Genomic DNA, 13,284 nt, shown 5'->3' on the forward strand with positions numbered 1-13,284 from the left:
CCGGTTCAGGATCAGGTCTGAGGGCCTGAACACCACCAGGTGGAAGCTCAGACTCCCCCACACAAGGAACAAGATCCCGAAACACCTCCAGCTTCTCTGAGCCCGAGCTCCTCTAAGATGGACTGATGTCCTGCGCTCTGACCAATCAGAAGCTGAGGTTCAGCAGTAAGCCCCTCCTTTTCAAACAGCAGCATTGTTTATCATTTATTTTCAGTAAAGTGGAAGCTGTAAATGATCTGCTTTGATTTACACTGAATCAACATTTATGGAAACAAATCAAACAAAACAAAGTGTGAAAGAAATTCGTGATGACGTCATAAAATCATAAACACGTTAGACCAAAACAGGCAGAAGCAAAATGTTTAATGCTCAACTCAACGTTTACATTCATTTACAAAATACCGTTACATGAGTAAAAAATACAAAAAAACCTTTGTTTTTAACATCATATTGGAATATTTCACGTTAACCTCAGATCTGGTTTCATTTAATGAACACAGCTCAGTTTAAGCATCTTCACCTTTGAGCACTTTGCAGCAGCTGATCAGGAGCTTTGGCTGAAACCTCGGAGCGACTCTGACTCCGGGTGGCCGACAGCTGATGAAGCTTCAGTTTTAAAACTGATGTCTGAATCTTACATGATCTCCCTGAACGCCCCCTCAGAGATGCACTTGTAACCGCCTGGTTTGTGTCTGCAGGACGGTTACATCGACTTTGTGGAATACATCGCAGCCATCAGCCTGATGCTAAAAGGAGAAATCAACCAGAAACTAAAGTGGTACTTTAAACTGTTCGACCAGGACGGCAACGGAAAGATCGACAAGGAAGAGCTGGAGACCATCTTCTCGGTAACAAACTCATCATCAACACACAGACTGTCCACAGAGCTTTTTAATACTGGCTTCTCAGCAGATCTATCTTAAGACATCTTAATCCCAAAGAGACCTGCAGGTTACATCAAGGTTTAAATCGTGTCACTGTGACTTTTAAGGTCAACCCAGTGATTATATACTCTGCCAGTCCCGAAGATACTTTAGGTCTTTAAAGAAAACCTGTGAAAACGAACCAAAAATCATGCATTAGACATCTAAAATATTTCCAAATTCAATTCAGTTCAGTTTTATTTATATAGCACCAAATCACAACTGCAGACATCTCAAGGAACTGTAGGTAAAGACCCTAAAATAATTACAGAGAAAATCCAGCAGTCAAAATGAGCAGCACTTGGTGACGGTGGGAAGGAAAAACTTCCTTTTAACAGGAAGAAACCTCCAGCAGAACCAGGCTCAGGGAGGGGGGGTCATCTGCTGTGACAGGTTGGGCCTGAAATTACACCCAAATACACGACATTGCACTCAGTCACAGATTATTTTACTGAACGCTGACTCGTCTTCATTATTCAGAAACTCATCAACAAACCTTGGAGATCTTGGATTTTGTTACTTGTCCTTGGTGTCTCCATCTGCAGGCCATCCAAGACATCACACGGAACAGAGAAATTGACCCTGAGAAAATCGTCTCGCTCATATTTGAGAAGATCGACGTGAAAGGAGAAGGTAAGGAGAAGTCCTGCCCGGCTCAGGCTCTAAACTCTGTGTGGTCCATATCCAGCGTAATACTTTATCCAACCACACCTGTCGGGACTCTGGGCCACAGGTAATTCCACACTGCATGTTTGTCTGCCAAATCTGGGCCAAGAGTTAGACATCGCAAAGCCAAATGTCAGCCAACGATACACTAAATAAACATAAACTGGCAGAAATCTGGGCTACAGTCGACGGTCGGCCTACACCGAATCCTACAAAAACAAAACCATGTTTTGGTACTTTGGTCATGTACTTACACCTTCTGGCCTCTGACCCTGCAGGTGAGATGACCCTGGAGGAGTTCATCGAAGGAGCCAAAGACCACCAAGATATCATGGAGATGCTGAGAAATCTGATGGACCTGACACCGGTCTTGTTGATCATTATTGAGGGCCGGACAGCAAACAATCAATCAGAGCAGTGAAAGCAGTGGGCTGTGATTGGCCTTCTGAGAGCCGGCCCACCTGTGGACAGGTTGAACAATCAGACAGTACACAGTGGAGGCTGGGGTGGATTTTCATGGGAATCAGACCACGGTGGACAGACTCTGTGAGCTGCATCTGCCACTCATCTCCTGCTGTGGGTATCTCCACCCACACCCCCGATTCCTCCTCAAGGAGCAGGAGTTTGGTGTTGTCATGAAACCAGCATCAGTGGAAACATCTTCATATTCCTTTGCCAGAGAACCTCATTTCATTCAAGTTTTTTGCCAATTTTAGACATTATTTATTCAGACAAAATGTTTTTTGTGCATTAGATGATACCTGATGCTCAATTTAACACCAGAATCCATAATAATAAAATCTGGCAGCAGTAACAATTTAAATTCCTCTAAGTTGTCAGAAAAAAACTTTTTTTAGTCAAAGCTGTTTTTTTTTTCCATAAATATTGAGTTTAGTTTAAGTCTCACTTTCTGCAGTGCATCAATTTTCTGTCAAAAAACCACAACAATATTCAATAACCTCCAGACAGCAGGACACAGCGAAATCATCTGAACTGTGGCTCGATGTCTGAGAACGCTGCTTTAGCTGTCCATATGCTAACAGCTTTAGTAACACTGACACAGTGTTTGGGAGAAAGGGAGGTTATCTCACAGTGCTGCTGATCCTCTTAATGCTGCCGAAGGATTCAGATTCTTCCTCTACAGAACGCTTCGCCATAATTCACAAGGTTCACGTCTGAGGACAGACTAAAGGTTTCAAATATCCTGCAGCAGTGATGAGTTTAACATCCAATCTGTGGATCGATTAAGCCGCTTTCCATTTCTGTCAGAGTGAAGCGGTGCATTCAGGGACCAATGCTGCTCTGTCAGCTCCTCAGGCAGCACAGAGCCACTAAAGCCAGGACACACTAGGGCAGGGGTGCCCAATACGTCGATCGCAATCTACTGGTCGATCGCAATCTACTGGTCGATCACAAGAGGAGTGCAGGTAGATCGCATGGAACTCCCAGTGAAGTTGGGGAAAAAATGTAGATCGCACGGCACCCTATGTGCATTTAACCACGCTAGCTTTGCTTTAACCACTTTAACAAGCTGCCGTGTCACAAAGCTAGCCTCCAGTTTGTTTTAAACAAAACTGAAGAAATGAAAGGCTATAAAAATGTGTTCTGTAGCCGGTCCAAATAAGAAACCCAAAACTTACCACTTCCATATGGAATGGGAGGAGGATTTTTTTTTCTCATGATGTCATAATTTAAGTGCGTTTGCCTCATCTGTCGGAGCGCCATTGCTATTCCAAAGAAGGGAAACGTAGAGCGGCATTTTCGGACTGTCCACAAAAACTATGACATTGACTTTCCTCATTGGACTAAGGTAACAAAAATGAATGTACACAGTTGAATTGTGCAATGTGGGTTAATGCAGTTATGCAAGACAAGCTAATATGTGTTATAGATGAAATTTAAATTCAATTAAAATATACTTTATCCTAAAAGCACAAAATATGCAAAAATAATAATCTAAATAATATAAAATAAATATGCGTTTTGCATTTTTATTGTGGGTAGATCCTTTTGGCTTGGTCATCTTTCAAGTAGCTTGCAAGCTGAAAAAGTGTGGGCACCCCTGCACTAGGGCATCCCAGGGGATGGAGAGTGATCATCTCACTAACAGTGGAAGAGTAAGTACTTTTACTCAAGTCCTGTGCTTTACCTTCCTTTTACACCACTGCCTGCTGCACAAAGTTATTTTGCACATGTTATTAATGGAGAAGTGAACACCAACACGTCTGTTCAGAGGGATAAATTTAGTGACAGAAACCAAAACGACTCCATGACAAACTCATGAAGTTGCATTTCAGAAGAACTGCACAAGTATTTCTACACTGACTTCAGTCTCTTTTTAAGGAACATCACCTTCTTCCAACTCTAATCAAAGGGTGAGTAATTTAATACTTTATGAAAACATGCTGTCTTTGATTGAGATTGTAGGAAAACTTTTTGCAATGTTGTGGACCAGTGCACATTTCCACCATTTTCGAGTGGAAACCTGAGGATGCATCAATGATGAAGGATGGTGCACAGTCCATAACAGATGCTGAAATATGCAATATGTCCACTGATTTTGTCACTGTTTGTATAATAAAACAAGCTTTTTGTTGGTTGCAGCAGAAAAAAAAACCTATTGGGTTCTGACCCAGTTTATCTTTGGTTGTAGGCACACGAACTGAAATAGAAGCCTTTCTATTGGTGGAAATGGTATCTGAGAGTGAGTGGAGTCCAAGCAGGCAGAGAGCTGCTCATCATAATTCAGCAACTTGTAGGCAGATCTGAAATCTTTACAGTGGTCTACACTTCAGGCACAAGAGGTCCCGGCTGCATATCACGTTTGAGCCCCCAAATATGTTATAGCCTGGGGCTGGGCGATATGGACCACAAATAATATCTCAATATTTTTTAGCCAAATTGTGATATATGCGATATATATCTTGGTATTTTTTCTTCCCAAAGGTATAAACAAAAAAGCACTTCTGGGTCAAAGCTACATGTCCCAAGTGTCACACAGACACTTTTATTAGCATTCAGCCGGGGTCTGAAAAGTCACTAAATCTAGCAACAAAATTGCTAAGTTGGCAACACTGGGTCAGACGGACACAGTATGAAGGTTGTATGTACACAAAACACGGCGACAGCGGAGGATTTCAGGTCTCCAAAACTCTCCAAAAGTTGCCGATGTCACCGCAATAGAGGAGGTTTATGATGGATGTTGGATGGTTTGTGTATCAGCGACCTCATAGGGTGCTAGCCCAAATTAAAGGTGCGCAAACACAGGATACACACCAACAGCAGGGTCAGTATGGGGTGGTCAGCAGTGACAAAAACAGTAGAGACACTTTTAGGCAGGACTTTGTATTTAGCCACTTCTGTAAAATAGATGAGAAATTAGCTAAATTTTACTCAACACTGCAATAAATTCAGAAGAAAAGGATAAAATGTTATGATAGTGCTGTTCACAGCAGGAAACACTGGAAAAACACAGAGTGGGGACGGAGGTGACGGCATGCATTACCAGAAATCAGTTTTATCGATCATCACTTCACTGATTGTCGGCATAGATATCGATTCAACCACACAAATCGGGAAGTTCTTTATGATCTGCGTTTTCCAGTGTGCCCTCTAGTGGACTGTCCCAGTAACACACACAGTACAAGTTTATAGGACATTCACACCTCCGGCCTTTAGTCTGGTTTTGTGCAACTGGGCGCTAGATTGAATGCATGCCTCGAGTGTTTTAAATGTTTTTATTTTCTTGATGACATATGTGATGATGTCAGGAGGACCAAAGGGAGCGTCTGAAGATGTCTGAACAATGAACTCTCAGCAGTTAGTCATACAGGTTAGCATTATGCTAACGGTGCTTATTCTGAGGTTTTTACAGTGAAAATGTGTTCCATAAAGCATTGTAATGGAAACCACTCGTGTTTTATGCTGCCTTATCAATAAAGTTTTTAAGCAGACTCTGTGCTCTTCATTCAGCCCCATTAAAGCAGCCATCAGGTACATGAATGCAGTCTTTTTCTTTTTTTAATCACCCAGAACATCACCCAGATTAATGCTGCAATTCAGACTCTGATCTGATGGTGGCAGTATAATGAAGCACAGGATCATGGGAGCTGCAGCTGTTCACAGGTTTAGTTCAGTTGCCAGTTATGCCGCTATAGGCCTAGGCTGCTGGGGGGGTTCCTATGATGCACTATTTCTTTTTATTGCTATATAAATAAACTATATAAATAATATAATAAATATATAAAATTGATGAGGAAAAAAAATTCATCCCAATATTTATAGAAAATTTTCAATAACTTTTTGTCTATATTTAGTTAGCTCTGCAGCTGTACGAGGAAGCAGGAAGTCATTTTAAATATGTTTGTATGGGCTTCACTGACCTGAGATCAGCAGTTAATTTAAAATACACAAACTAGATTATAGGGATGTCCTGACTCCTACAGAATGTTCTCAGTCAGACCAGCTGTGTGGAAATCAGACTGCGAACACACACACACACACACACACACACACACACACACACACACACACACACACACACACAGATTGGTCTCTTTTTATTTAGAAATACAGAAAAAGAAACATCTGAAAATAGTTTTTTGTTAAGTTTTGGTCAACAAAGTATGATCAACAACACGACTCTCACTGCCACTCAAGTCCTTCCTGCTAGTTTTGGGCGGAGTCCAGTTTTTTCCTGCAGCTATGACAGTTTGCTCTCATCATATTTTAGTCTCTCTGAGGTCAAAGTTCAGCTTCTTTCTGCTCCCACACTTCATAAGGATGCACCTTCCACTCAGGAGGCTGGAGTCTATCCCAGCATGCATCAGTGAGAAGGAAGGAGGCATCACTACCACATTGAGAACTCTTTAAGGGGGGGGGGGGGGTCATCCATGCTCCATGTGGAGGGTTCGATGATGATGATCTCAGATCTATTTGTAGATTTTTTCCTCAGTGAACCTCAAAAACCTCTCATGTAGTCATGAACTCCCTCTCTCTGTTCTTCCTGTTCCACAGGGGGCGCTCTCGAGCTGGTGCAGAATGAATGGGGGTCTATGGAGGCGTACATCATTTTGTGGGGAAAATGTTTTTCTTCTGTGAATGTTCATCGAGACAGTAGACACAGCTCCACTCTCAGAGGTTTCACCTTTCTGAGAGTGTCGGGGACGTCACAGCAGCACAAGCCGTTTTATGGCAGCAGCACCTCAACCAGCTGCTTCTTCTGGATTGATGAAGCAGGAGGAAATCATTCTTTTTTAGCTCCATTTGCTCACTAAAGACCATCTCAGAGCGCCTCCTGCTGCACCTTCAGCTGATCTGCAGCTACTTCCTGTGACAGCGGCCCCTCCTCAGCAGGGAGCAGACGTGTTGATGCCTTGCTCAGAGGCAGGTGGTGGCAGACGGTGTGGGTGTGTTGGTGATGTGTCACAGCTGTTTGGGTTTGTTCCGCCGCAGCAGGCGGGCGTACAGACGCAGGAAGGCGTAGAAGACGCCCGCGGCGCAGTACACCGACGTCATCAGGAGGGGCAGGAAGGGCAGCCTCTGCTGCCACGGCGACAGAGGCAAGACAACCTCACAGCCTATCGCCACGGCAACCAAGCCCAGAAGATAGACAAGCTCCAGAGGATGGAGCAGAGACCCCTGAGCACTGAGGAGAGAGTAATCTGATTACTTATTACAGCACAAAACCTAAAGCTCAAAAAAAGGACTTCAGCTGATTTAAGTAGAAACTGCAGTAACTTTACTTGGATACTGCAGTAACTTTACTTGGATACTGCAGTTTTATGCAGAGACAGTTTGTGTTTACCTGTGGAGCTTCCTGAGAGCAGCGAAGGAGAAGATGGTGAACATCAGCATGAGAGTCACTTTGATGGGCAGCTCTGCAAAACAAATACACCCATCATCATCATCCTCGTCACCATTATTATTATAAGAGCGTCGGTTAGTTGCTCAAACTCGGCCACTAACCGACGCTTTCAGGCTGCTTCTGTGGACCGAGCAAACCGAGCTAAAAATAGAACTCTGGGATCGAACCACTTTCTGTTTACCTGCAGGGGTGAAGAGCAGCGGGAACAGGGAGTAATGACCTGTGGTGCTCAGGATCAGGAAGATCCCAGCATCCTCTCTGTTCTCAACCGCCAGGATGCTGCAGGAACGAAACAGAACACGAAATCAGCCGATGACATCGTGACGTCACGTGACCGGACGGGTCGGTGCTCACCTGAGAGGAAGGATGGCGATGAGGATGGCCTTCTCGTGGACGTGCCAGCCGAACATGAAGGAGCCCAGAGCACAGAGCACCAGGCAGCGCAGGAAGCCCCGAGCGCCGCGAGGACGGAGCCAGATGGACGCCGCCGCCGGCTTCAGAGGGGAGGAGAACGGAGAAGATCCATTAAAAGGAGCGCAGCGAAAACCGTGACCACACCCACAGCCTGCTCTCTAAGGTCGTCTCTACGCGACTCCTGCACGAAGCCTCAGCAGCGTATATTTTGGTTTTAGAGTCTGTGGTGATGGCAGCCGCTCGCCTGTTGGACCCTAAGCTGACGTTACAGGTGTTTCCACACCTGCCGGCGTGCTGAAAGCTTTCTGACTGTGAACCATATCTGAATCTGTTTGCAATAAAAAGTGTTTCATACAAGAAGAAAAGTTTCCATCATATAAATTTAACGTTCCACTCAGTAAAGTTGGCTTTTATTTTGAAGGAGACTTCCTGTGATGTTTTCACCTCGAATGTTTTTTAGTTTCCGGCTCGACTCACCAGGACGGACAGCAGAGTGCAGACGAGTGTGATGGAGGGAGAAACCGAGGGGAGGACGGCGTGCTCAAACTCCTGAACCAGCCCGCCCGTCATGGAGGCCTGAGGAAGCTCCGCCTCCTCCAGCAGCTTCAGGCGAACACCTGGAGGAAGAAACAAGAGCGCTCAGATGTGGTGTACATGACAGGCCTGCTGATCTACAGCTGTATTCAGAGGAGGCGGAGCCTCACCGAGCACCGCCAGGCTTTTGTCCAGCACGTTGTAGAGCGCCCAGATGTTCGGGGCCCAGTAGGCGTGACAGAGGCCCCGCTTAAAGGGGAAGAGCCTGGAGAGGACCTGAGGGAGCTGCCCCTAAAAAACAAAAAAAATAAAAAAAATAAAAAACTGAGCATCATCATCATCATCATCATCATCAGGTCCCTGAAGGCACCGTTCAGGTAAAAACCCACGTCAGTGACGGGTAACCTCTCACCATGGCGATGAACGGGCCGAAGGACAGAGCGCAGACGGACGCCACGATGCCACCCAGAGCCAACAGGCGCAGCGGGCTGAAACTCGCCCACCTGATGGAGCCGTCTGCAAAATAAAACACACGATAACAGCTGCTGCACTACAGACGCAGTACTGACACCGCCCAGCAGGAGGCGCAGCCAGCGAGGGTAAAACGTCAGGTACACAGTGACCAAACGTGCTGCACCTTTGTTGTCCTGAGTGAAGCAGTAACTCCTCAGCAGGTAGATGCCGTAAGCCGGAGCCACGTACAGGTAGATGTGCTTCAGGTTGAGCAGGATGGCGAAGAGCAGCGCCCCCTGCAGGTGCTGAGACTGATTCAGACAAACAGAAAGTGAAGCTGCGCTCGAGCTGCTTCTTGATGTGGATGCTCACATTAAATGAGCTCAGGCTGCTCTAAGCACTCAGTTCATCCATTGTTTTATTACTCTTGGATCTGTGTGATGTCACAGAGAGGAGAAGCAAAGGGGGAGGAGCTAAACGAGCCCATTTCAGACAGAGTATAAAGCAGTGATTCTCAAATCCAGGCCTCGAGGGCCGGTGTCCTGCAGGCTTTAGATGTGTCCCTGATCCAACACACCTGACTCAAATGGCTGAATTACCTCCTCAGTCTGCAGTCAAGTTCTCCAGAGTCCTGATAATGACTTCTATATGTGACTCAGGTGTGTTGGATCAGGGACGCATCTAAAGCCTGCAGGACACCGGACCTCCAGGCCTGGATTTGAGGATCCCTGGTATAAAGGATGGGCCTTCTGAGCTGTGAATCATGCAAAGCTGCTCTGGTAGAGTCCAAAAATAAAAATAAGCTGCAAACGATGAGAATCAAAGCTGCTTTAAACGTGATATTTGTACCTGCAGGTGTTTGGCCACCGACAGCAGCAAGAAGCCAAACAGGAAGCCGTTATACTGGAAGTGAATATCTGAGGGAAGCAGTGAAGGAAACACATTCAGCATTCAGCATTCATACACCGACACACACCGACACACACACACACACACACACACTACTGTCCAAAACATTAGGAACACTGTCACCTCAGAAATGAATACAGAGAGGATGCCATGGTGGCCCAAGCTCGGTGCAAATCCCGTACGGCCGCTCGGAAACCCAAGAACGCGACTCCTGCCAACGGGTTTCCACGGCAGCGCATCTTTATGGTCCCTACACGCCCACAGACGAGTCAAAGGTCGTCACAAACCTCCCTTCATGTCTGTGGAACAGCGACGCTCCTGAACAGCTATTCATTTGAATGGCAGCAGATTTTGGGGGGGGTTGTGGGGTGGACAGCAGGAGGTTTCTGCTCTGTGACGTTAGTTTGGAGCTGCTCTCTTTGTACTCAGCACAGTTTATGTGCAGAATAAAGTTAATAAAATCAATATCTGAAGTTTTTTACTCCTCAGAAATCCAGTTTTATTCAGGCTCCACTGAAGACTTTGACATTTCCACCTTCATTCATCCTGAACCGCTTTAACCTGTGATTTATTTACAGCTTAAAGGATGTTTGGTGGAAGCAGCTCTCACCTGCAGGCTGTGCTAACCCTTCCACAGCTGATCAGTGATGATGACCCTTAAACACCATCTCCCTGTGATCCCTGCAGCGCAGCTAAAGGAAAAAAAACCCTTCAGACTTCACTGACCTCGACTTTAATAAAGCAGGAACCTGCTGAGATCTTTGGCCTCCGTCAGCTCATCACCTGCTGAACCAGCCTGAGGTCAGCTTCTCAGGGTGACCTTATTTAAAAATATTCCCTGGGCCACTTCAGCCGCACTGGTTGGTGCTGATGCTGCAGGGATGCTGCAGCTGTCAGAGCTGAAGGATACGGTCAACGATGAGGAGGCCAAAGTTCCACAGCAGCAGCACAGCCAGGACGAAGGACGGCCGGTTCCAAACATCCCGAGGACCCTTCGGCTCCCGAACACGCCTGCAGCACCTGAAGAGGAGGAGGAGGAGGACAGAACCAATCAGGACAGAGCACCAGCAGCAGGCCGAGTCTCAGCACGACCTTTAACCCTCTGACCCCACAAAAATCTGTAAAATGACTTCGTTTATCCCATATCTGAGCAGATTTTAGTTTGATGGGACGAAACGGTTAAACTCCCCAGAACCTGCAGACTCACTCTCTGGCAGCGCAGATGAACACCACGTCGCTGACGATCACCGACAGCCTCTGGAACAGCACCGTGGACGGGCTGGCGTAGTTCAGGTTCTCCACCCGCAGCATGTTTCCGTCAAAGTGCCGCGCCACGTGGGACAGACCGAACTCGAACCAGGCGAACAGCGGCGGGTAGTCCAGGGTCCACTCGGACGTGTTCTGCATTAGAGAACCGACTTCGTTAAAGGAACCCTGAGGAACGTTTTCACCTGATCGGTGCTTTTAAAGGTGTGTTTGGCTCCTCCTCTCACCTCATAGTACCACCGCGACACGGGCAGGCTGTGCGTGATGGCCAACCAGTTCCTGTGCACCTCAAAGTCCGTCGACCGACTGAAAACACACACACACACACACACACACACACACACACACACACACACACACACACACACACACACACACACACACACCAGTTTAAGCTGAGGGACCAAACTCAACACAAACTGTGGTTTCAACTTCAACTACACAGTTTCTCCAGCAGGACTGCGTCTGATTTACTTTAATACGCTGATCAAAGGTAATAACAGGTAAACACCACCTGTACACAGGTGTGTTCAGTGACCTGCTGGAGGCTCAATCTGAGCAGGAAAAATCTGCACATTTATTCAAAGACCTCCACACTTTATTCTCCATGAAGCCTCAGTCGGCAGGCAGAGCAGCTGCAGCGTCTCCGGCTCACTGATCAGACGCTGCAGCTGCTCCTGGACTTCCTGTCTGACTGCAGACGAATGAATCAGCACTCTGTGCATCCCACGTCTTCATTCTTCTCCACGAAAGGAGAAAAGCTGGTCTCCACAGACAGGCTGCTGAGCCTCCGGATAAGCTGCTGCCAGGTGGCCTCAGGTAGAGAGGCGTCCTTCTGTGTCGAGTAATTGAGGGAGACTTTAGTGAAGCGCGTACAGAGGATCGTGTTGATGACGTACGTGGTAACATTTGAAGCCTTGGAAGTCAGCCGTATCACGTGACTCATTCAGTACGTGGATTTGAAACATAAAGGGTAAAGAGCCCCCCCCCAATCCCCATCCCAATTTTGTGTTTTTTGGGACTATTGTGTGTTTGTTTGGGATCTATTCCAGCTGCTTTTTTGGTGATGGGACCAGCCAGAACGAGATTTTCCCTGTCTGGGAACATTTTGAGCTGATCTCTCCTAATAAGGTGTGCACATAGTAATCAATTATTACTAATAATAAGCATTGTAATATTAGTAAATGTGACAACCTGTTACATTGTACCTCAGTGAACCAAACACCGGAAGATTGGAGACGCCTCTAGATTATTGGGAAGGAAAGAAAAATGTCCATCCCACCTTTTATAAACCTGCTGTTGCTTTTCTCAACACGGTGGAAAAGCTGTTATTTTTAAATGAAAATGAATAAATAAAATGTCCCCAGTGTCCGTTACAAACCAAGTAAAACAATCACATTCATATCACAACCCCCCTCTTCCCAGTCTGTTTCCATAAAGACAGACACCGTGCTCATAAGTTCAGATTTTATGTATCAGCATCACAAACATTCATATATTCAGCTCGAAGCTTCATAAACCAAAGACACGGTGAGTATAGTCACGGCCTGTTTTACATTAACTGTCCACTTGATGGCGCAGTAGAGCAAATGAAGCACCAGCTTCGGCCCATGGGTTCAGTGGAAAGCTTCAATGCTTCATGAAGCTTCATCTCACCATCACTACCTCAGGTGCACGTGTATGGTTAATCACCTGTGTGAAACGTCATCACACAGCCTCAAACCGAACCTGTGAAGAATCCTGAGACCGGGTTGCAGTTACGTGACGTCAGCGTGACGTGAGACCAAACTGATTTTAGGTAATACACGGAGCCGCGCACCCCTCCTGCCTGCTAACGCGTTTACGGGCAGCTGAATGAAAGCAGGCCGCTCTGCGCCGCCGCGGCGCGGAGGGAGACCTCAGACTCACTAAGCGTTGATGAAGAGGCACTTCAACAGAGACACTCCCGCCGCCAACGCCGGAAACCAGCTGCCGCTGTCCGCCGCCATGACACCCTACGTGCTGACGTCTGCTAAACTTTATTGACAAAGCCGAGCCGCACACTTCCGCTCTGGACTTTTAGTTTGTTCGTGATTATTTTTTTTATGCCAGAATAAAACAGATGACGTGACTTTATTGATTATCGTTTTAAATATATATGTTTTTTTAAAGCGACGTAATCGTCCTGACGCGTTAAATGTCTGCACGTAATGTCGGAATTCTGAGCTTCATCAGTGCTGGTCTCAAATGTCCCACATTGAAGGTTTCTGCCTC

General features: G+C 46.3%; 2 protein-coding genes across 3 annotated transcripts in view; one reads left to right on the top strand and one right to left on the bottom strand.

Annotated features, from left to right (window-relative positions):
- The window catches only part of LOC115791606 (guanylyl cyclase-activating protein 1-like), a 73,965-nt gene that overhangs the window by 2,026 nt on the left and 58,655 nt on the right, over nt 1–13,284 (top strand). The window contains exons 2-4 of one of the 2 annotated variants that reach the window (XM_030745739.1): nt 699–848; nt 1,469–1,556; nt 1,868–1,993. In XM_030745739.1, the coding sequence (XP_030601599.1) occupies nt 699–848; nt 1,469–1,556; nt 1,868–1,993 (364 nt within the window). Of the gene's footprint in view, nt 1–698; nt 849–1,468; nt 1,557–1,867; nt 5,543–13,284 lie in introns of those variants that run through there. The other variant, XM_030745738.1, reaches the window with a different exon arrangement.
- LOC115791601 (probable dolichyl pyrophosphate Glc1Man9GlcNAc2 alpha-1,3-glucosyltransferase) lies at nt 6,159–13,042 on the bottom strand. The gene is made up of 13 exons (XM_030745731.1): nt 12,940–13,042; nt 11,259–11,337; nt 10,973–11,166; nt 10,676–10,785; nt 9,706–9,773; nt 9,041–9,167; nt 8,816–8,919; nt 8,574–8,694; nt 8,347–8,486; nt 7,810–7,949; nt 7,637–7,734; nt 7,396–7,468; nt 6,159–7,236 (listed from the first exon to the last, which is right to left on the bottom strand). Exons 1-13 carry the CDS (start codon nt 13,017–13,019, stop codon nt 7,014–7,016), a joined length of 1,557 nt encoding a protein of 518 aa, XP_030601591.1. The 5' UTR covers nt 13,020–13,042; the 3' UTR covers nt 6,159–7,013.

The sequence above is a fragment of the Archocentrus centrarchus genome, chromosome 14, assembly GCF_007364275.1.
Source record: "Archocentrus centrarchus isolate MPI-CPG fArcCen1 chromosome 14, fArcCen1, whole genome shotgun sequence".
Taxonomy (NCBI): Eukaryota; Metazoa; Chordata; class Actinopteri; order Cichliformes; family Cichlidae; genus Archocentrus; species Archocentrus centrarchus.

Excerpts from the sequence above, each read along its gene's own strand:
- LOC115791601 (XM_030745731.1), bottom strand. The coding sequence starts at position 13,019 with ATGGCGGCGGACAGCGGCAGCTGGTTTCCGGCGTTGGCGGCGGGAGTG. Across the intron at positions 7,469-7,636 it reads GCTGCTCTTCACCCCTGCAG|AGCTGCCCATCAAAGTGACT; the intron begins GTAAACAGAAAG and ends TTTGTTTTGCAG. Across the intron at positions 7,237-7,395 it reads GCTCTCAGGAAGCTCCACAG|TGCTCAGGGGTCTCTGCTCC; the intron begins GTAAACACAAAC and ends CTCTCTCCTCAG.